The 23,448-nt window shown below is 34.0% G+C and overlaps 1 protein-coding gene across 1 annotated transcript in view; it reads right to left on the minus strand.

The window, feature by feature from the left end:
• RYR3 (ryanodine receptor 3) overlaps positions 1-23,448 on the minus strand; it is a 254,437-nt gene that overhangs the window by 29,250 nt on the left and 201,739 nt on the right. The window contains exons 68-86 of the mRNA XM_075103206.1: positions 23,333-23,420; positions 23,134-23,226; positions 15,169-15,339; positions 14,667-14,726; positions 13,438-13,569; positions 12,479-12,591; positions 8,478-8,574; positions 6,798-6,907; positions 5,895-5,946; positions 5,141-5,194; positions 4,750-4,849; positions 4,425-4,504; positions 4,088-4,164; positions 2,573-2,646; positions 2,313-2,330; positions 1,760-1,840; positions 1,253-1,341; positions 722-850; positions 263-367 (exon numbers count right to left, since the gene is read on the minus strand). Of these exons, the coding sequence (XP_074959307.1) occupies positions 263-367; positions 722-850; positions 1,253-1,341; positions 1,760-1,840; positions 2,313-2,330; positions 2,573-2,646; positions 4,088-4,164; positions 4,425-4,504; positions 4,750-4,849; positions 5,141-5,194; positions 5,895-5,946; positions 6,798-6,907; positions 8,478-8,574; positions 12,479-12,591; positions 13,438-13,569; positions 14,667-14,726; positions 15,169-15,339; positions 23,134-23,226; positions 23,333-23,420 (1,723 nt within the window). The remainder of the gene's footprint in view (positions 1-262; positions 368-721; positions 851-1,252; positions 1,342-1,759; positions 1,841-2,312; positions 2,331-2,572; positions 2,647-4,087; positions 4,165-4,424; positions 4,505-4,749; positions 4,850-5,140; positions 5,195-5,894; positions 5,947-6,797; positions 6,908-8,477; positions 8,575-12,478; positions 12,592-13,437; positions 13,570-14,666; positions 14,727-15,168; positions 15,340-23,133; positions 23,227-23,332; positions 23,421-23,448) is intronic.

Genomic DNA, 23,448 nt, shown 5'->3' on the forward strand with positions numbered 1-23,448 from the left:
CACCTTTGTTATTGGAAAGGTTTAACTGAGTTGGAAGCAGACAGTTTGATATTCAAAAAGGTGAGTACACAGTGATGATTAATGCTAAAAGGAGTGCTATGAAGACGCCAGTCCTGAGATTCAGTCTGGGACCTCTGCATTACAACAGGCCCATGCACAATCAACGGGTATCAGCACACGAACTGCTTTATAGCTTTCAGCACTCACTTGACTGTAATTTATAAACATATGCAAAAAAGGATTACTTGACTACCGAAAATACCTGTGAAAGCTTCATCTGCATATTGGCAAAGACGTGAAGAAAGCCAACAACTGCATCCCACAGCCTGCTATGAGCCAGACTCTGTTGATTACCTATGCAAGGACCCTACAAAAATTAAGAAAAACACTTTTTTATTTATAGCAAATAAAACAAACGCACCCAAACCAACTTGCTTTCCGAAGATTTCTCAGCAAAAAATTAAAAAAAAGAAACTTCAGGCTTCTGTGAATGCGAAAACTTCCCAAGTTCCCTTCGGTATCTAGTGCGTAAATACTGCATCTTATCATGTTAAATATGCAGCCATTCACGTATTTTAGTATTAACTTTATACTGGGCCAGTGATTTCTCAAAATTAAGAAAAATAAAGCCAAAGGATTTACAAATTTATGACAGGACATGATCAGGCCATGTAATCATAGAACTTCACTGTCAGCACCTTGAGCGAAACATTTTGTTTACCTGGATATATTCTGTAAGGGAATTGAATATTTGTTTGGTGACAGCCAAAGCTTTAGAGAAGTTACGTTGTCCTGAGTCATCAATGACATCCTTTCCTGAATAGTACCAATAGAAGTCACTGATTGATTCCTACAAAAAACCAACAATGTTGTATTTTTAAATTTTAGATTCTGTATGCAGTAGTTACTGCCTGCATTTGTATCAGCAAAAGTTGGATCAGAAGCACATGAAATTTAGTATTTCTGTGTCAGTCTATTTCTCATTACAATAACTTTTTGCATTGTTATATAACTATGCTTCTTGCAGAGGTGAACAATGAAATAAATTAACAAACATCTGGTTTCACACAGAATTCTGAAAGGTCATCTATTTTAAAAGGAAAGAAGAGATGAAATAAATGAAACCAGAACTCTTTATTTTAGATATCCCTGAAGAGAGGATTTTCCATTTGATTCCAGTAAAATATGAATTTGTAAAGATGAAGGCAAGGCAAATATGTTTTACTCCATTTTCCTCTTTTTTTTTCCTCACCTGAAGACGCAAGAGATAGTCAACTGTACTAATAATAATATTCACTGTTGTGGTGTTGCCCATTTGAGTACGTAGGTAGTTTTGAAAATCTGAAATTAAAAGGGATTTGTGCTTGGTTAGTCTATAAAGGAATAAAAAAATTACAAGGTTATTTTCATGATTTCATGGAGACACGAAGAACATATTCTATTCAAGTACCTTGTTGGGTACAAATGCTTATGTGGTGGAAATTGAACTACAGCAGATCATAATGTAAATACAACTGAAAATTGTTATCCACATGACTTGCAACTGGCTTTACTATTAATGAGTGGCATAAAAACTGAAATTACATTAAGACTTAAAAATTCAAATTGAACTCTGCAATTCATATTGTTGGTATGCCAGTTTCCCCTCAGAAAACTAAATGAATCAGAGAAAAAAAAAACATTAGAGTCAGTTCTATTCAACTCGGTTTAAGAACAGATTCATCACACGTTTTCTCCAAAATTAGTTCAGTTCCCTTACCATTGTTATGCCCTTCACAGAGCAGTTGTAAAAATCTGAATAGGTCTCGAGTAAATTCATCATGCTGCAACACTTTTTCACCTTTAAAATATATAATAACAATGATTATGTGACAACTGTTATGATTAAATATGCAGAACACACAATCTTACAGCAACCTTTAAAACTGGAATTCTAATAAAAACAGTATTATAAAAGCATTAAAGCAATTTAAAAGAAACAGACTGGTAATAATGAAAAGAAAAACTGACAGAAAAAGCAAAGCCAAAATATTCAGCACTCCAATGCATCCATGGTTAAAAAACAGAAAAAACAAAGCAACAGGATAGATATCTAATAAGTAAATGGTTAGTCAGAACTAAAATCATGCCTTAAGTATGAATGACACTTTTTTAATAAGCATCAAAATATTTATCCAAGCTGAACACACAACCTGCCACAGACCATAAAGCTAAACCTAAAGATATTTGGGAAGATGCAATGAAAGATTTCTCTCTTTATTTGCAACACATTTTTGCAACAATAGCATCAAAAACTGTAAACCCAAACATACCACGCTCACGAACGATGACTGTGGATCAAAGAAAAATAACAAGAACACAGGATAAGAATACTGGAAGTTACAGTGCTTTTCTTAAAAATTATTGCTAAAGATTTTGTAAAGATAAAGTATATTCAGAACTCAAAGCCTAGAATTACTTATAGTAAGTTTATCAACAGAAACCTCAAGCCACAGTGAATAACAGATCTAGTTAAAGAAGAAAGCACAAATGATGTTTTACGCACTACTGGAATCAATGTCATTCTACTTACGCGTTCCTTCTTCAGTCACCATTCCCAGGCCTTCTGCTTTATTTTGTCTCTCAAATGCATTCAAGTCAAGAACACTTATATTGAAAAAAAAAAGAAAAGAAAAAAACAACCAGGAAATAGTACTGTAGTACACAACGGAAAATATTTTCTTCTAGGAAATCTCTGGTGGCCTTCAACAACTAGTCTTGACCCACTGTGACATGCATTGCCTCATATTTAGTGTGAATATTAAACAAAAGAGCTTGGGATGAAAATAAGGGTCCAGTGTCCATTTCTCAAAAGAAATGAGTCTCAGGTCAGGTCTCACCATTTACCTAACTTTACTTCCAGTAATGTCGTTCATGGTTTCATGTATAAATGAAAAGTAGAAAAGGAACCTGAAATGTTGCTCTTTTATATTGACTTAAACCTGCCTGCCAAAAGGACATTACTGCAGTTATTTCTCAGTCATGCTGTTTTCCACTGTTATCACTGTTATTTCTATTATATTGTTATTGTATATATTATGTTTATGTTATTCAGAAGACATATGGAATATCTGATTCCATATTCAGAAGTTGGATATGGAATCAGAGATTCCATGTCTTCCAAGGTCAAAATACATTGATACCTGAATTTTCTTTTGCTAACTTGGCATAGCCAGGTACGTGGAGTAGCAGATGATGGTTCTTCTCACCAGCCAGTCAGAATACTTTAATTCAAACAGTCCAAATATAATTCTAAAATCTTCTGATTTTTTTTTCAGTTCAACAGCAATGCAGTCACATATTCTACTCGCTAGCAACATCATTAAACCAAAAAAAAATATTTTAAAGCATCATTTTCAACCTCTTGTCAGTATTGAAGTCATTTTATCAAAACCTTTTTTTAGTGAAGTCCTGAACAATACACATATACAGTTGGTGATATCATCACTGCAGGTCCTGTTTGAGCTAGTCCTTGCTAAACGGTTCTACAGAAATGGAAAAGTTACAACATAAATGTCGTTTAATTAGGCTGCAACTACTCCGATAATTTCTGCAGTGCAGGTCACCATTCCTTTCACATTTTTTCCTTGCTTCATACACCCTCTGTTGCTTTAAAAGGCCAAGAAAAGGAGGTTGTCTACTGTAAGAGTAATCAGAAACACCAACTCGTCAGAGATGTGCAGAAACTGAAAGCTCAGTGAAGCTCCAGTGGCCTGTCTCTCCTTCAGTGATGGCTTTTCTCCATCCTTAGAACCAGCCAGAAGAAAACTTGAGGGATCTGGGACCAGTAAAAAAGTCATTACATTTTACCTTTCTGCCTCTCCAAACTAAGCGTTCAAAGGCATACACAGTCTTTGCTTTGTTTTCTCCTTTGGAAGAAAACTCTAGAAGATTAACATACTATTCCTCTGATTCACAAAAAATTTCCCACAAGAGTTCTATAATCTGTGACTCCTGTAATTTAAATCTAACAGATCCACCTGCACTGAGCAAAAAGCTACTAACCTGAATAAAACTGAAACTCTAATAACACGATTTATGTTTTTACCTGCAGGATTGCATCAAGCCAGAGAGACTCTGAAAAAATCCAGCATCCTTTTTCTCCTTCAGGTAGTCTAGCATTTTCTAGAGGGTATACATTTTGGGGGGAGAAAGAAAATTATATTAAAATTACATTAATTAACAACTTCCTGAATTATCAATTGAAATGCAAATCACTGGCAAGCAATAATATAATTTTTATTGTACCAAAAATACCCTGATATTTCCTCACTGTTTAGCTTAAAATTAAATGCAATAAAATAGAAGCATGACAGAACACTCAAATTCTCAAAATTACTCGCTTCCTTTACACAAACAAGACTCAGTAGTTAGAAAAACATTACCTGTTGAACTATGGTATTCCCACCATTTAGAATAGCAATACCAAGTTTTAGTGTTTCAACAACCATGGGCCCTGTATGACCTGTCAGAACAAGGGTAGAGTCATTAAAACTTGCAGTTATGAACTATTTAATCAGAAAAGGAGTCTAGAAATTTTGCCTAGTATAGTTGTAATTGACATTTATTTTGTCTCATTGTATACCATACACAAATTGTGGATGATATACATATCCTAGTTATAATGACATAATACACTATATACATGTATAACATTTTAACCTATGATATGTATATCACGTATACTTTTAATAATTCACAGAACATTACCTTTGCTTGCACTGATCATCTGAAGGACCATCTCAGCAGCTCCACGATCATGTAAGCGAGCTTGCTGATAGAGTGTTCTCTGTTTTTCCATTTCTTTCTCCTGGGTTTGGGAACAGAAAGGAGAACAGACTGCAGACTAGAACTGATTTAGGAAAAAACGGGAAGATGAGAAAGCTGAAGTTGTTGAAGGCCATCTGCCTCTGTAATCCATGGGTTGTTTGATTCCAAAACTTCAGAACACACCATCTTTCTTTTGTATTAATAATATAGTAAACCAGCCCAACATGCACTGTGTTATTCTTGCATTTATTCTAGTGGGAATACATAAAATACTAGTGGACAAATTAAAATACATTAGGCAATGAGAAAGAAATGTTATTTAAAGTCTCACCTCAAATGTCTTTTCTTTTTCTTCTTCTTCTTCTTCTTCTTCTTCCTGACAGCTCTTTATATGTCAGAAACAGAAATCACAAGATTTTCCTTATTATGAAATGTAACACCTACTTTTACTATAGTATTTCTACAAAAATGACCAAAGACATTTATTCAAGCAATAATTAAAGGCATCAAGAAGATTTAAAATCCCTGTAATCATAAATGTTTGTGCTCATCCACACTTAAGTAGCTGATATTCCCTAACGTATGAGTACTTCAGGGTATTCATCCAACTACACATATACCCTGTAACTGCAGGCTATGTGTCTTGTGTCATATCTTTAGTTATATCCACAATATTTCTCTTCACAGTCAAAGTCTCCTTCACGCGTCAGCTGTAATCAGTATCTTGCAAAAATTGATTGTCAACTTATTTTTGACAGACTTCAAATTTTAACTCCAAAACAGTTACCCAAAGAATAAAGATAACTAACAGGTTAAGACTGCTCATGAGTTAATCCTGCACAAAATGAATTGCCAAGTGATATCAACAGGATTGCACCTACTGGAATTTTATAGTATTATTTTAAGGTAGGAAATTTCTCCTTATATATTTAACTCTGAACATCATTGGCTTCCTTAAAAACATAGAAATTACTAGTCTCAAGAAGTCCACATAAGAAACAGAGGGAAAAGGTCTAGAAAAAATCTAAAATTAATGGGAGGTACGTAAGTGGAGTGAGGAGTGGAGCTTGAAATGATGTACTTACCTTTGCCATCATGGCAGAATAAGCAATATATAAAGGATCATCTTCTAGTTTGCTGTAAAGAGTAAAAAATATTTAAAATTATTTTATGATGCAGTAATAAAAAGATGTCATGCTCCTACTAATATTTAAATACCTTTTTTATTAAAGGGTATTTTATTAAAGTAGATACATGTCTACTTGAAACGCTATTACACTTGAAAATCGTTTTATAAATGTATTTCTTATCTCAAACCAAGTCTCTGTAGCTTTTTAACTGAACAGTTTAGAGGTATATTTGGACATCCAACTTAGTCATGTTGGATAAGTAAGGATCGCTAGCTGCTACAAGTGCAGAAAAGTATTATGGAGATATGCGTTAGAATAATTGTGGCTGTCAGACGGCAAGATTATGTTAGTCATGCAGAAAAAGTACATGAAGCACTGGAGTACTCTGCTAATACAAAATACATACTGTAATCAACAGTTTAAATTCAAAACAGACACTGGCACTGAAAGCGATAAATGCTAATCACCAATGAAACCTTTTCTGACATACTGAGTAAAATGTAATGAATACCAACAACAAGAGCACACATCAATTACCAGCAGAGACCAGCGGAGGGAACTCTGAATGAACCAGCAGTTCCTGCAGACTTTATGTTGTTATGAGAATTCATGCTCAGTTATTTCTGTATTAGGTATTTACCAAGCTTTTGAAATGCCAAAAATAGTCAATATTTGTCTCAATATAAAGGTTATACCAAGTTTAAATACATGAGAACTCTAATGAAACCGAGAGGCAAAAATGCATTCACCATGCGCAATACTGAACAGCAGCTGTGTTAAATCACTTCTGTAATATTGTTAGAAATTCAATTACTGCATGCTTTTACTCCATGTGCTTTTCAACAAAGCTCTTTTTACCTTCTCTCTGTGAGAGCACTGCGACTAAAATAGAGGATAATCTGATGAAGTGGATCAGGCTGTTTTTTCTCGGTCTCTTCCTCTTCTTCTTCATCTTTTTTTGGAGGTGTCTGTCTCAAGATTTATATCAGAATATACAAATTAAGCTTCATGAGTAAAAAAAAAATAAGTAATTAAGCTTAGAAAAGGATTTCAGTAGTTTTATTCTGTCCAATTTGTATTAACTTCCAGTACTGATCTTAGTCAGCAGCTTACAGCATGACCTGCAACATTGTGTGCCTGTATAACTTGGAAGGAGTTAGAGTATCTGCTTGTTATTCATATTTGATAGTAACATTAGGAGCTTCTCATTTGCAAGCTATTGAGAATGAGACAGCAAAAATCTTAGGGAAGCCTTATTCAGCAGAAATTATGTGTTTCCAGTGGACCAGAACAGAAAGAAAGTCCCAGTTCAATTATTTATCTGGAGAATTATTGGTAAATAGAACTCTCTTTAATAATATCATCAGATACATCCTATTCAGACTACCATTTCCTACAGTACTTTCATATATCATGTTAGGTAACCTTGATTCAACAAATGTAAGGATTGCTCTTATTGTCAACTTCAAACATTTTTTGGCAGTTTGAAATGCATCATAATGAGTGTTGGCAGAAGAGCAGCATATCACCTTTACTTGCTTGTGTTACCGCCCCTTTGTAGGGTTTGCAATTATTGTAGAGTTGTTGTAATTATAGTAATAATTGCAATTACAGAAGTTCAATTTACTTCTCCAGTAAATCTGAAAGAATTGTAATCACGGTTTTGATTAATGGCCTCATTCCTTTTGTTAGACAGAAGGAACAAAGCCAAAGACTGTGACCATATAATTGTCCAGAGTATGAGAAGAATCTATCAGCAGCAATTCTGAAAAATCATACAACCTTCTATACCAACGGGTCTCTAAAAAGCACAACATAACTGTTTTTTCTAACACTGAAGCATCTCCTGATACATATTCATGTGGTCCATGAAGCTATATATTAATTTTCATGGTGTTTAGACACTATGGAGATCGGTACCTTGGAAGTATTTGAGACTAACTACAGAGAGGGAAGAGAAAAAGCAGTAGGTTGTGAATCAATATTCAGTAACAAAATGCCGATGTTTACCAATCACTTCTATCAAGTACACATGTAAACTCAATTTTTGCTGAATACGGCTGCATATATTTATTTCTCCTTATGATGTATCAACAAGTAAACAGCAAAATTAATTTGTATAAAAGCGGAAAATGTTAAAATTAAATATTATGCATCAACAAAAATTTTAAAAAGGGGGAAGGATCAACTGTGTCAAGCTTTAAAATCCAGTAAATAAAATATAGGAACATAGGAATTACCATAATGACAAAAATAGTCTGACAGTTCATCTAATCCATTTCTCTTCCCAGGAATGAGTATCACATAGTTCGTCTGAAGGCGTAAACAACCTTAATGCACTTCAGTGTGCATCACAGGACGAATGCCTTTTTGACCACAGCAGAAAATGACCTTATGCCTCAAAGCATAAGGGTTAATGTTTTATAAGTTTATGCTTATGCATACAGTACACGAAAATTAAATATAGGTTATAATAGATACGTAAAATGTACACTAAAGTGGGCACTGAAAAATATGCCCGATTATGTCAGTACTTACAGCCAAATCCTGAACTAGTTTCTCCTCAAATGAATATTCCTCTGTTTCTATCCAATAGTTCTGATAGCCATGGAGGAAGAGGTTAATAGAACGGTGCCTGGGGGGGTTGTGAAAGTGAGATCAAGAGGGGTAACGGAACATAGTATAACAGCTCAGGTGGTTAATGATTAGTAAAGATACGTATTTGTACAATTTCTGATCCTCTGATTGGTCAGTGAAACAAAATGCAAAACACAACTAACACTCAGTGGCAAATCTGCATGTACTTTTGAACATTCCTACTATTTTTTTTTTATATACACATGGATACATCTTTGTTTTGAAGGCTTTGGGAGTGCTAAGATGCATTATACGTGAAACTGCAGGAGTGGAACCTTAATGCAAGCATGGGAAAAAATACACACTTGAACAGACTGAGAATGAGTGGGTGGGATTTACACCTACGAGATGTAAATCTAGCTTGCCAGATTTAGGACATTGAGACAGCAGAAGTTGGCCATCAACACCAAAATAACTATCAAGTGCTCTTCTGTTATCTGCAGACAATCATTCAATCATTGCCTCCTTCCGCACAGAGAAGCCTAACCTCAGCTTTGCTTCTTTTAGTTCCAAATCAGGGCAGTATTGATGTGGCCTCAAAGAAGCTGGATTAGAAATACATAAAACCTGCTCTAGAAAATGACCAATTTTAGAAAATTCTTAGGCATATGAACTATGACTATACAGTATTCATTAATTTAACTTTCCACAGAAAATACAGCTCATGGCAATAAGACTACACATAATAATGGCCAAACCATTTCATCTTTACATTACATTTGGGGGAAGGTTTTGTTTTCAGGTGCAGTACACAAGGTTAGAAAGGTTGTTCCACACAGCCTTTTCATTTAATTTTGTCCTGCACTACTAACAAAAGGTATATAAATTGGCTATGTATACGTCTTGTTTAAATACACTGTGCTTATGAATTATTATTTTATAATGGAATAGATATTGGGCCAACCATCTAGGTTCTCCTGCTGACACTGGTGCCATTTTATTATCAAATTTTGAAAACTGACCAATCAGAATCCCCTCTGAAAATTGTACAAATTCATGTTTTATGATAACATCAAATCATGGCTGGGAAGGAATAAGTGTGCGTATAAGGAAGAGGCTCTCCACAAGTTACATTACCGTTAACTTGAGTATAAGCCTGTCATACTGAGTTTTTTCATGTACTTTTTCCAGCCAAACACGTTGAAAGGTGCTCAGGAAGAAATTGCTAATTTTGTGTCTGAAGAAAAGCATATAGGTTTCCATTGAAGAAAGGCACAAGTTAAATTCAATAAAATAGTCAGAGAGAATGTATTTGTAAACTGCGTATGAAAAATTGCCACGTGCAACTTCGCTGTATTTATGTGCATATACAGATGACAGACAATAAGACAATTTTTTTTACAAATTCGTTTCCCTAAAACATCAAACACAGATACACACGTCTCAGAGAAAACATTTATCACATAAAACACTTTTTGATGTACGTTCATTAAACAAAGAACATGAAGAATCAGTATCTCCTAACTCAATTGATTTTTTTTATCCTTGAAAAATAAAAATATTTTAAAATACAACTGTTTCCTCTGTATCTCCAGCCACTTCTCAGAAAAGGGAGTCCCTGGAACATTTACAGTGGAAGCTAAATTAATTTTTCTATGATTTAACAAGCACCAGCACATCAATAGACATTTCAATTCATGAAATATCTTACTGGAATTCCTAAAAACGAATACATATAAGAATGTATTTTGAAGAAAATTAGATTAAAATATGAGATTAATTTTAAGTTATATTGAAAGCCACCTAAATCTCCAGAAAATTTTCAACAGAAAGAGCTCATTATTCACTGAAGATATTAATCTTTTCTAGGACAAATGAAAGGGTACCACCATAATGTTTGTTTACTGCCCTTTAAATTAATTGATTCTAGCATCAAATTTAGGACTCAATATAAATTAAATAAATCATATAATTTAGAACTCACACTCCCAATATAAACTAAAAGGAGGAAATGTACAAGATAAGGAAAGCTGCATTTGAAACTCTGATTCAAAGGGGTTTACATGGCTCCTAGAATTAATCATACCCCACTTTAAATAATCTCCTTAGGGTTCAGAGACGTCTTAACAACACAGTAAATTTAAATGATGGAGATAGTTATAGAAGCATAGTAGTGTGATATCCTTATTTTCCTATGATTTATATAGGAGAAAAAAGGTCTATGAAGTAGTGAATTTTAAAACTTTGTTCTGCACCTATTGATTAAGCAATATACCTAAAAGTCCCTGCTTATTGCAGGGGGGCTGGACTAGATGACCTTTAAAGGTCCCTGCCAAGCGAAACCGTTCTATGGTTTTATGATCCTAAGTCCAAAGTGGTTTTTCACTCTTGCCTGTTTTGAAGTGCAGACACCACAATTAATTGGCTAAAATAGTTCACTTCTAGCATCTACAAGAAGAAATAACTGGACAGATTTGCCTCAGATTCATAATTAAATTAGGAGTAAATTCCACCACAAAATCTACCATAAAGTTTGAGAAGAACCAACTTCAATCTTTTCAACACAGAAAAATTTCTAATGAAAATTACAGATAATATAAATGTTCAACTTCAATGAGTATTACACCGTATTTTCTTGAAAATTAAAATATAGATTCATAACCCATTTTGCCCCTCAGCACGTGTTCCATCAACCTCAAAAATAATAAATATAAGGGTTTTTAAAAGGTTGAAATACGATGAACTATTTTTATCGTTTGGGTGCTCATAGATATTCCAAATATTTTAAGAATTTATAAATCCAGAATATGGTTGTAAAAAAAAAAGGTCACAAAATGTATGTAATTCTTGAAGATGAAATGGTTGAATGGTTGATACCAGCCACTTTGTTCTTATCTTGTACTTAAACCTTTTCATTTCTCTGGTTCTTCAAAGATTGCCTGGTGTTAGTGTGATAACTTAGAGAAGCTACTGTACTCTAGAATTACTGCTTTTTGTAATGGAAGGTTGTGTGCTTTTTACAGTATAACTGGCTTTTCATTTGTCTTGTGCAAACCCAATCTTTTTCCAATATGTTAGTGGCACAGCTACAGACCTTTAGCCAACATTGAGCATGTAGATTGGCTTTAATAAAGGCATTTAAAAATGCCATGCAACTCTTCTGTTAAATACTTTGCGAACAATCTTTGAACAAAAATATTAAAGATGAAAGGTGAAAAAGTGCAGGAGAAAGTGAGAAGCAAACTTAATTAAGGATATGCTTAGGATATATCTGGATAAAAAGCAGCTCTGTTGAGAAGGAACAGGGTAAAGGAAATGACCCCAATGCCACATGGTCTTAATATTCTGTTTAAAGCAGTAGATGGATCCAGGCACAGGATGCACTTTATCTTGGACTTTGTGGTACCTACATTCAACTGGAGTGAGGAGCAGAGCAACACACAAGTCCAAAATATCGTTCCGCACTGCTCTGCCCCGGCAGCCGCTTGGATGCATACAACATTCTGATGTAGTAGCTAAAGATTGCCTCAGATAAGCTAAAGAGCACGAAGTGTTCATGCAATAGGAGAGGAACAGCCATACAAAGTTTAAAAAGAAAAGAATACAAAAACAGGAAAATAAAAAGAGCAATCCATCAGAGGCAAAAAAGGGACAGAAACAGCAACATCTTAATGATTTTCACAGATAACTTGAGGAACTATACGGACTAACAGCTGACAAAAATGAAGCATTTTGGTTTTGAAGCAGTGTAATTCCTATGGTCTTTTCCCCCTCTGGGTATTTCTCATGAGACAGGTATTTGGCTGCTGTGAGGAATTAGCTGATAACTAACCAACTCTCTTGTCTCTTAAACAGAATTACATAGGCCTAACAGTCAATAAAGTTGTAGGTAGACACACAAGCAATACTTGCACTCAGAATTGTGAACAAAAGTTACCAAAAAACCCCTTTAAGCCATTTACCTTGGCAGGTTGTATAATGGTGCCATTCTGAAACACGCAACGACAGCCCTTTTGCGTTGTTTTGACAGGAGTTTGTGCCAAACAGCTTTCTTTGATCTCAGTGGTTGTTCAACCTATGGGAAAATATCTTCTAGTACATACCATGAAAACTCTTCAACTTTTATCCGAGGTTTCCTTTTTAGCTAGTGGTTAATGTAGTTAGCAAATTTGTAACAACAAATGTTGCAGACACTCCCCATCACATGAAAAGAAATGTTCTTTGGGGACTTTTTTTTGTTGTTTTGTTTTTAAATTAATAAGAAAAAATACTGGGGACCTTATATATAGTACCTCTCAGTTTATACAGAAAAGCTCAAGATGCCAAGTATCTCATGTGTGGGACTCTCTGCTGAAATTCCAAAATAGTAATTTTGTCTGTTTCTAGCTGCACATTCAGTTGTTCATGTGAACAAATTTCTGTGCTGTATCACTTGTGAATGAGATGGATTAATTTTATGAGGGAAGAGTACAAATGCCTTTTTGTATTTGAATTGTATCATTTGAATGAACAGGCAACCGTTTAAGAACTTGCTACAGCATCCTCAGGTGCAGAAATAGGAGACGAGCTAAACCCAGTATATTAAAAACAAGGGCACATGCAAGTGTGTCTTCCTAAAATTACAGAGTTTTCACCTATTAATGGTAATCATTTGTATACTATACTTCTTGCAATTGTTCACAAAGTTTTGCAGAGGCAACTGCACCCCTGAAGCTAAACTGAGGCACTTCAACAGATTACATTAAAAACTCTGCGTATACACACATCTGTATGTGCCTGTGTGTACACATGCAGACACACAAAAATAATTTTTAGCTGGAAACTTCAATAATGACACTCAACTGAAGTTGAAATAATCTCTACAATGAAAAAACCTCATACTATTTTAAAACAAACACAGTATAGACATTTAACTTTTTACCTGTTCCAGATGATAGAGCGCTGCTGATATCCTCTGCACACGTTCCACATTTCTCTCAGGGTCAGTAGGTTCATCACTCTTCAAAATGTCTTTATACAGATTTAACTGCCATTTCACAGCTGGATCATCAGACTGAAACCCAACATATTTTGTATGTAAGCTGCTAAAGGAATTTGACTACCACCACTATTATTCTTACAGTATAATAATGTTATAGATACTTCATCTGTCCACTTTTAGTCAAAATTAACATCTGCTAGCTGCTCAGAACAGTGGCATTAGATTCTGTATACTGCTGGGTAACTGAACTGAATTCTTAGGCAAGGTTCTGGATTTTTATTTCATGAAACCAAATAAAGCACCCTGGGACATCCGGATTCCATATAACTGCATTAAAAATACGGAAGCACATTTAGTACTGGGATTGAGTTTAACTCCTTACAGGACTTCTGTACTGACAGCGGAAGGCTGGTTTATGGAGCCTATGGAATACAGCTGGAATTTCAGTAGGTGAAGAGTTACATGGTTTGGTTTTTTTTGCAAGACAGAAATAGAGGAAACACACTAGAATTACTTAGTGTGTCCAAATTAAATTTATGTAAGCACAAATTCATAGCAACCAGACAGTCATCTCCCATGAAGACAAACGAGTTAGTCCTGTTTTGTTCAAAGACTGTAGGCAATGATCTAAATCACTTATTTTTACAGAATTATGAGGACTCCGTTTTGGTATCACCTTTGACAGTGTATTCAGCATATAAATAGCAGAAACATAAATGTGCTGGTACAACTCAAGGGTTAAGATGACACAAGCTTTTCTTATTTTATCAGTCACTTTAAAATGCATATATTCTTAGAAATACTACATAATCATTAGAGCAAGTTAAGTTCAAGTAGAGTAGCTGAAATACTATAGTTTTAATTTTATTTTCTTCTTGGATTGAGTTGATTCTTAGTAATTACAGCCTTAGAACTAGAAATACCTAAATTCTTTATGCTTGTCCCATTCTATTGGACTTCCTGAAACTTGAAAATACCAGCCAAAGCTACAAATAAAGTAATTATTGTCATGAAAAAATTATGAAGAAAAAAGTTAAAATGTCAATTTTTCTAATAGCTTTTCACATTCTTTTTTTGTTTTTTATGTATCATGATAAACAATGCAATTCTAATTTCTGTGTTTTAAAAGTGCACATCAGCATTTTTAGGACAGACTTTTTTTTTGTTACCTTTTCCTGCAAATGTAAGTTGTTACGTAAATGTTCTTTGACTTCATCATCAGTGTCCCTCTGTAAAAATGTAGAAGTATTTTTCAATTCAGGTTATGATTCATCTCATAAAAACATGTATAACATAGAACAGCTATTATTTTAATATTGAAACTTAACCTCTCTTGTTTTCAAAGTATATAAGGCATGGGACAAAGACTTCAATTTTGACCACAAAACAAGGATTAAACTTTGAAAAGAATTAAAGTTAATTAATGATATTTCAGTATTTGTTCCAAATGAATATGCATATGTAAAAATGTACATTGTATACAAATGGAAAATGACATGAAAATGATGGCAGCTGTCGTCACTTTATCTTGTGAAAGCACAATTAGGAGCCTTAAATGCTTACAGTACATTGATTAATTATATTCACTGCTTAGATAGCTATGCCTCAGAGGTCAGTTTATAAAGCCCTCCTCATTTTGCATTAAAAAACTCTTACAAAGTATACACTTACATGGCTGTATCTAGTCTTAGCCAAAGAAATGAGCTCTTGGTCTCCAGGAGTGCACATATTCAAACCAATAGGAAGCATCTTTTTAAGTGCAGCTACAATCAAGGATGTTTGTATGGAGTACAAATCCCCTCTACGTTTTGATTTCTTTCTCTCTTGATCTTGTCCTCCAGACTATAATTAAAAAAAAATAGAAAAGTAAATGACCGTAATTCTCTGTTCTCACACTTGTCCATCACACTGTTCCCCTAACAGTCCAAGGGAACTATGCTCCTGACGTAGTATGATTAATTTAAAATGCTACATTCAGGGAAGGGTGTACAGTCTTGAACGGGAAATGTAAAGGACTACTTATGGTGTGTGTCAGTGCAGAAATTGCAATAACAGTAATATTTAATAGCCGTGACATACTTTTGTGTGCATTCATACATATGGATCTAACTATATTTTCTGGATCTTACCTCTCAAACCAGAAACAACCCTGAAATTAAAAGCTGAACTTAACAACAACCCTGAAATTAAAAGTCTCTGGGGACACCATTAGTTCTCAATGTTACAGAGATAAATTTAAGATGTTTACATTTTTTTTAGAAACTCACATAAAGATAGCTATCCAGGATCTGAATGAAAGAATATTGTCTGATTTGTCTCAGCTGAAAATTACCAGTATCTAAAAGGCTTTGATTCAATGTAATTAAATGCCAATGGATTAGTGCCTTTGGGGAAAGCACTGCCCTTTGGCTTTGGCTAATATAAGTAACTCTGGGATGAAAAATTGTGTCTTTTGCATCTTTGGAGATCATCAGTAATAGGAAAAGGAAAACAAAAGAGACAGAGAAGTAAACAGCACAACAGAATAACACCTGCCCTATCTTCTTGTAAGAGACACTGTACAACAATATTTCACACACAACTTTTCATTTATGAGATAGCGAACCAAAATCTTTAGAACAGACCCATATATTTAATGAACATATGGTAAACAACAACAACAACAACATAAAAATAGCCCAGTTCTGAATTCTGTACCTAGATGAAACTCCTACTACACTGAAGGGGAGTTTTGCCTAAGATAAGATTTCAGGACTAGGCCTCCAGACTTATACAACACTACAAAATAGCAAATGCTTGCATTTAACCCTCCACATCCTTTTCCCTCTGTCAATTAAATTTTACTGACTACTGTTTTTATAATACATTGTGTACTTCCACATAAGGATACAGCAGAATCCATTGCAATTCATTATTTACCAATTATTACCACACTATTATCACAGTAATCACTGGAAGGAAAAAAAAAGCAGCCCTATATATTCTACTCAGTGGCAAATTTTGGCAGATTCTGTCTTCTAGATGATGAATCTCTGTGTATGTAGCTGGTGTTGAGCATTTTGCAGGTCAGAGGGAACACAAAATGGATGTGGCTTCCTTTCTTAAGGAACTAACAATTGCAAAAGAGTACTTGCCTCAAAGCTTTGCTTTTGGAAGTGCCTTAGAAATAGCAGTGATGTAATGGCTATAATAATGACATTATTTGTACTTTACATCGACAGCAGACAAACAAATCCCACAATGTATCACTGTATTCCAGTGGCGTCACTATGCATCTTCAATAAGGAATAACAAAACATATAATAGATATATTTAAAAAAAAAAAGAAAAGGAGAGACTGGTTTGTTTTTCCTCTATCTTTATGCTTGAGGACATTTTACACATCCAATTTTCTTTATTTTCATTTGAGATTAATAATGAGGTATGGACAAGGTAGGTGAACCTTAAAGCCTGAACATTTTTAAAACACGAAAAGAAGATCCATTCTGCCTTTGCCATCAAATTCTGCTCTCTTTGAATTCACAGCTCCTCCTGATAAATGTATAAGTAGAGTCACAGACAGAAACCTAAATGACAATAAAATTATGTCTCTTTCAGTTCTAATATGGACCTGCATGAGTAAACACAATATCTTCATTTCATATGTAAAGTGAATTAAATTGGAAATATTTTGCCTAAAAAATTAACTGTGGTAAAAGGACCTCAGCAAGAATAATAATATAATCTGGTTGCCTAACAGCACATAATGATTTTACTTGTTTGAGGATTTTAACACACAAATGGATTTTTCTTCAACAAACATACACAGAAAAAGAATTACAGATTCTCCAGGAGATTCATAATAATTAAATAGACAATCAAAAAGAAAAAAGACTTTCTACTGAAAAAAAAGAAACCCACCAGCCAAAACTGTCGAAGATGATGGAATTACTCTTTTTAGTATTTCCAAGCCTCTTTAAGCCTTAAATTCCCTGAGATAATCATGAGAGCACTCATTAAATCCTACTCTATATACTCGGAGAAGTTTGACAACAGCAAAGCATGAAATCAGGTCTCTCAGTTTAACAAAACTGCTCACTTTTTAACTTATGCCTACAATGTAATTGATTGAACACTCTTCACAGCATCATGTGTGCTTCTCAGAACGCAGGGTGAAGGGAAAGATGGAAGGGGTTTATGCTCCATTTTGCTGTTCATTCTGCTTCACCACTGAAGGTTGGTTTTTCAACCACCATAGGTTGAAAAGTACTCATTTATTATTAGAAATTCATATGTTAAAAAAGATACTGTGAATGATGCAAAGGAAGGTGAATTATGGTTCACTGGAGACAAAGCAAGCTTTGAATACATTAAATACCTAAAAGAAACAAGGAATATTCAAAAGTTTTGTCACATCTCACATCTTTACTAAAGATACTTCTAATTTTAGAAAAAGTTAGGATTTAAATCCTATATCTTATTTAAACTTATTGGTTCTAATACAATCTTATATTCACCTCAGGCAGGGTATAGGTTATAGCACGTTTCTCCCATATATTTTTCCTGAATATCATAAGCCAAATACATGTTTCTGACAACTCTACTTAGGCATTGCTTTTATGATGTCTATTTCAATATATTAGCAAAATAAATCAGAACGCAGAAAGACAGCAGAGGCGGAATGTACATCCAAAATAGTTACCAAAGGGAATTTTACTACATTTTCACATTAAGCAACACGTGGGGTTGCCCAAGGGAATTTCAGCTGCTCTGGTCAAATAATGCCACTTTAACTCAGAGAAAATTTATAGTAGGTGGAACCTGGGCCTTCACTTTGTGACGCCACTGCTATGATCAATGGAAAAAATGCTTGGAGCCTGATCATCTCTAAATCTAAGACAAAGACACATCATGCACTTCGACCTGTACCTTTACTTGCATGGCCTGTATGAAAGAAAAATAAAGGGAAAAAAACATAAGTAAAAGGATGAAAAGATGGTAATTTTGCAAGTTAGTAATAAACCTACTCAGCATTATCAGGACAATATTTTAAATTTGTAGCTAAAACAGGCTGTAAGTGTATTATCAAATGAGATCTTACTGAAATAATTTTTATTCAGCTTAATCCTTATTAAATGATTGAGTTTCTGAATTTATCTGTCATTCAGCACTACCAGTTGTTGCTTCAGCACATAAGGAAGTACCTCTGTTAAGTAAGAACATCAATATACTAATTACTGCATATTTTCTCAATATTGTGAGAAGGAGGATGGTGTCTGGAACTCTGGCTAGTCCAACAATGAAAAATATTCACATTTTCACCAAAAACATATTTTTCTACCTCTTTTCCCCACCGAAATAATATTGAGAAAAATTATGTTTAGAAATGGAAATCAAACTGTCCCTGTGAAGACACAGCATTTCATCTAGAGATGTATTTTCCCACTGCATAGCTCATTACTGTTTCGAAGACAGCCTGAATGAAAACTTGACTTAAACTCGTATCTCTCAGCAGTACCCATTTTGAGAACACGATTATAAACTCAACTATAACTCTCATACATACCCAGGTTTTTTTCCCGTTTATTATGTTAATACTATAAATACACATAAATAAACATGTATTCCATAGTCAACACTGTATTATCATTGTATCACCTAAAGAAGATAACAACAAAACCATGTAGTTACGGTAAAATGGCAAAAAAATTTCCACTGTTACTCAAAAGAATCTTTGACCAGGCATGGGAAAATAGTATAGAAAACTGTTGGTTAAAAACAAACAGGAAAAACCATAAACACAAACAAGCCCCTCCTTCTGTGATTGCTCTAATAGTAACTTTATTTCCTTGTGACACTTGAATTAGCCTCAAAATGTTGAAGCCAAGCTATTTTATATCTTTTTATATCCTACTATATTTATATCACATAGTGAAGAATATCAGATACAGGTCAAGAAAGACTGAAAGACTAATTATCACATTGTTAAGCATCTCAGAATCTTCAATACCTTACTCAGACAAATAGCAAATTTATTTGAAGATTTAAATTGCGTGAAATATGTAGATGCTGCACAGACATGGCTCAGCAGATATACACTGAAGGTAAGTAAAGACAAGATGTTAATCATATTCCATTTATTAGAGATGATCATAAAAGTAATCCACGCATGATTTACCATAGTATATCTAAAGGAAACGTATTCTATGCAATTGAAATAGTTTCAAAGATCTAAAATTCTTGCAGAAACTACTAACATGAAACCCTCTAATTGCAGATTTGCAAATAGTATGTGTTACATATTACAAATGGGCACAAACCATGATGTTCTGTAATAAAAAAATGGATTTTATGACTGCTGCAAACTTCTATATTCAGTCTATCCAAATGCTTTTTAAAAATAGATTTAAAAAAATAATAATAACAAGGGCCAGTCAAATAAAACTTCAGTAGGATATGCAGGTGTTTAGCAACTGAGGTGATATATCCAGCCACACAGCCATTTAGATTCCAAAACGTACATACCAAAATTTGCCCACCTATGTATTACACATTCATTATGTACATGTGAACACATACATTTAGTCATTTATACCAATTAACTGTAAAACACAATAGGACATCATTGCAACTTAATCAAAATGCTATTTTATCAACAAACCTATGAAGGGTTCAAAAATAACAGAACAGTGGCGTTGAATGTGTTTAAATTCTCCATTTCAACACTTCTATCACAAATCTGTTATTTCAATGCAATCTAAGTCACCAGTCTCTCTCAGACTGAAAGTTCTCTAACTTACCATTCCCCTCCGAGCAATCTGCTGCCATTTTTTTAGAAAAGAAAAATTAAAAAACTTGCTCAGCTGTTAATACATGTATTTGATAAAATATTAACAAAGTTAGCATTGTATAATCAAAATACAATGGGAACGTAATCAATTTATTGCTTGCAATGATGAATCATTGGTTACCACTGCTATTAGCTGCCAATAAATAACGTAAGCCTAATCCTTCACCCTCTGCACATTTTTTTTTCTGCATATGGCATGTAAAGATATAGAACCTTCTTTACATGATGTATCACACCTGACACACTGGTACTATCACAGTATCTTGTATCTTAGGAAAAATACTAAGTGTCCGTTGTAAGACAGACAGTTGTTTAAAGCAGTCCGAGATCAGCATGGGGCCTTACTCCTTTAAGAGCCACCAAACCGTTCTGCCTTGGGCCAACTGTTAATAGCCAATGTTCATATTGACAGTCATCTATACATTCTTATGCCTGATAAATACTGGATATGATTGCTTCCACTAAAAATCATGTGAATGAAGAGGAAAGTGCTAATTATTCTGTTAGCATACTACTTCCTGAGATGAATGTTAATATTAAAGCAAGAAATTATAAAAATAATGTTCCCTAATGTAATGTCCTCTACTGATAATTCTTTGAGGATACAAATATGTACCAAAACTGGTAAGAAACCCTGAAATTCAGTTACTTGTCGAATTTCTTTTTTATTCTAAACTCTACAGTCTTAAAGAGAAATTATTCAGATCTAAATGCATGCTTTAATGAACGCAGTGGTTTTAGAGCACTTAAGTTATATATTATGAAATGTTATTAATATCCTGCTTAGAAACCATAAAAAAAACCCCAATACAATGCTTCTAAAAGACGCCTCGTGTATTGCATCATGGTATTTAAATCATCATGAAACAAGTGCCTAGCTAAATGACCGGCTGTTCTGCAATCACTCCTGCAGATACAGTACCATATTAATAAAACATTCAGTCATGAACAAGACATTCTTATATTTCTTCCTATATTATCAATAATCATGCAGAGTGTCCTTGAATGTAATGATCTGATATTAATATGCTTGCAAAAAATTATATGCATATTAAAAATGTATAATCTCCCTGTATTTTATACACATATGAAGAAAAGCACATTTACATGTGCACCTACATCCCTGTTATGTATAAATATATTTATACAAGTATTCATACATAATATATCTGTATATGTAAACATACACAACAGGCATTTGAAAATGTGACCTCAAAACCGAACTCTGTCAAATTTGCATCATATAGGTTCTTGATGTTAAACTCCTGTGATCTTATACAAGTTGAAGCAGTATGAGGGATACCTATTATTAATTTTGTAAAGATTTGTTTTGTCATTCCTGCCATGCCTGAATGGCTAAAATATGACACTAACAGTTTACATCATATTATCCTGTATAGCAATACTACAGTGAGACACAATTTAGATTAAATATGGATGACCTGATTCTAATCTATCATGGGTTGTTTTTTTTTTAAAAAAGTACACCTAATTCTTGTCTCCTCAGGCTAATTCTAACGTTTAAATGTTGAAGTTTAGGTACTAAAAGTATGTGCTGTGACTGCCATATGATAAAATACAGAGCTGTGTGTTAGACTCTGTTATCGTTCCATTGATTATCAAATACCCTGGACTGTGCCCACTGCTCATCTCGCTAATGAGGATAATACAAACATTTCAATTCTATCACACAGTTTCAAGGAGCTGCATCTTGAAAACAAGAAAACACATTAGAAATCTCCTTTTCTCCAAATATGGAATTCTCTATATAGTTTGAATTGCTGCTCAGTGACAGCCATGAACAAATGACGAGAAGAAAATCTGGTAGTTTTGCTTGTAAACAGTCCAATATCAGGGAAACTTCACCAAGTTTCAGAAAATAAAAAAATGTAATAGAAAAGAAGCAAACATTTTTTAAGAGAATTAAGAAAAGTAGCGGCACATTTTATCTGACTCTCTATTGCCTAAAGTTGGACTTACAGTAGCTAGGTTACAGACAATCAAAATATAGTGAAATACAAAACAATAAACCCCACTACTTCTCTGGAACACTTTCAGAACAGGATTACTCCAAACACATTACATATATGAATAAAACAAAGGGCTCTTTACTACATTTAGCAACACTAATTTGGAATTAGACTTCAACTGGCTTTAGCTGAGTAAGGCAGTCTTCCTCAGCTAATGTCAAAGTGGCATTTTTTTACCTTGACAACATGCATTTTCTTTATTATACAGGTAACAAATGTACTTTCCAGCCATCATGTTGGCATCTTATCGTATTGAAAATGAGCAAAAAAGAAATGAGTGTGATCATTAATAAGAAACAAGAAAAAACAGTGTGCATGTGGCAGGCTATATGTATGCATAAAGATGTACATGCAAAGACAGCATTCCTCCATCAAAGCTGATGGACAATACTGACGGACATTCACAAGAAGAAGATCAGGCAACCAGTGTTTCTTCACTTGCCTTTATAAAATAGTCTAACTTTTTTTCCTGAAAGATCAACGAGCCATATTATATGTTACAACCCACCTTCTCTTATATGTGTAATTTTTTCAAATCAAGACCTTTATTTTAATCTTGTGTCTTTCACTACTTAGCAGACATTTAATAAGTATCTCTGAGGTACATAGCCCATATTTTCCATAGTACTTGTCATGTCTATCATCAAGAAGCAGAACTATATTTTGTGTGTTCTACCAGCACAGCAGCTGCAATCTGAGTAGATTTTCAGTGCTTTCTTACAAAATACTAAACCCATGCTGAAGATTTAACTAATCCAAAAATTTTTATTAACTTACTTTAGACATCTTGCTCTTGGTGTCTCCTGTTAAAAACGCCAAATTGTTGATTTCATTCTGAATCACAAAATTTTGTTCTTCTCTTTTGAAATTCTAAAAAGGGGGGGGGGGAAATCACCAGAAGTTTAATTCACCTGCATGTACCACATCTGTATTTAAAGATAGAATGAAATGGAAGAAAAAGTATACACTTTCTTACATGTGATTTACACCACAGGATAAAAACTTCAGCTACCATTCGAAAGAGTTCATCAGAATCTGCATCTGGTTTCTTTAGCCAATTGGCTCTAATTACAAAAACAAGAGAAATTTAAA

Source organism: Phalacrocorax aristotelis, chromosome 9 (assembly GCF_949628215.1).
Source record: "Phalacrocorax aristotelis chromosome 9, bGulAri2.1, whole genome shotgun sequence".
NCBI lineage: Eukaryota > Metazoa > Chordata > Aves > Suliformes > Phalacrocoracidae > Phalacrocorax > Phalacrocorax aristotelis.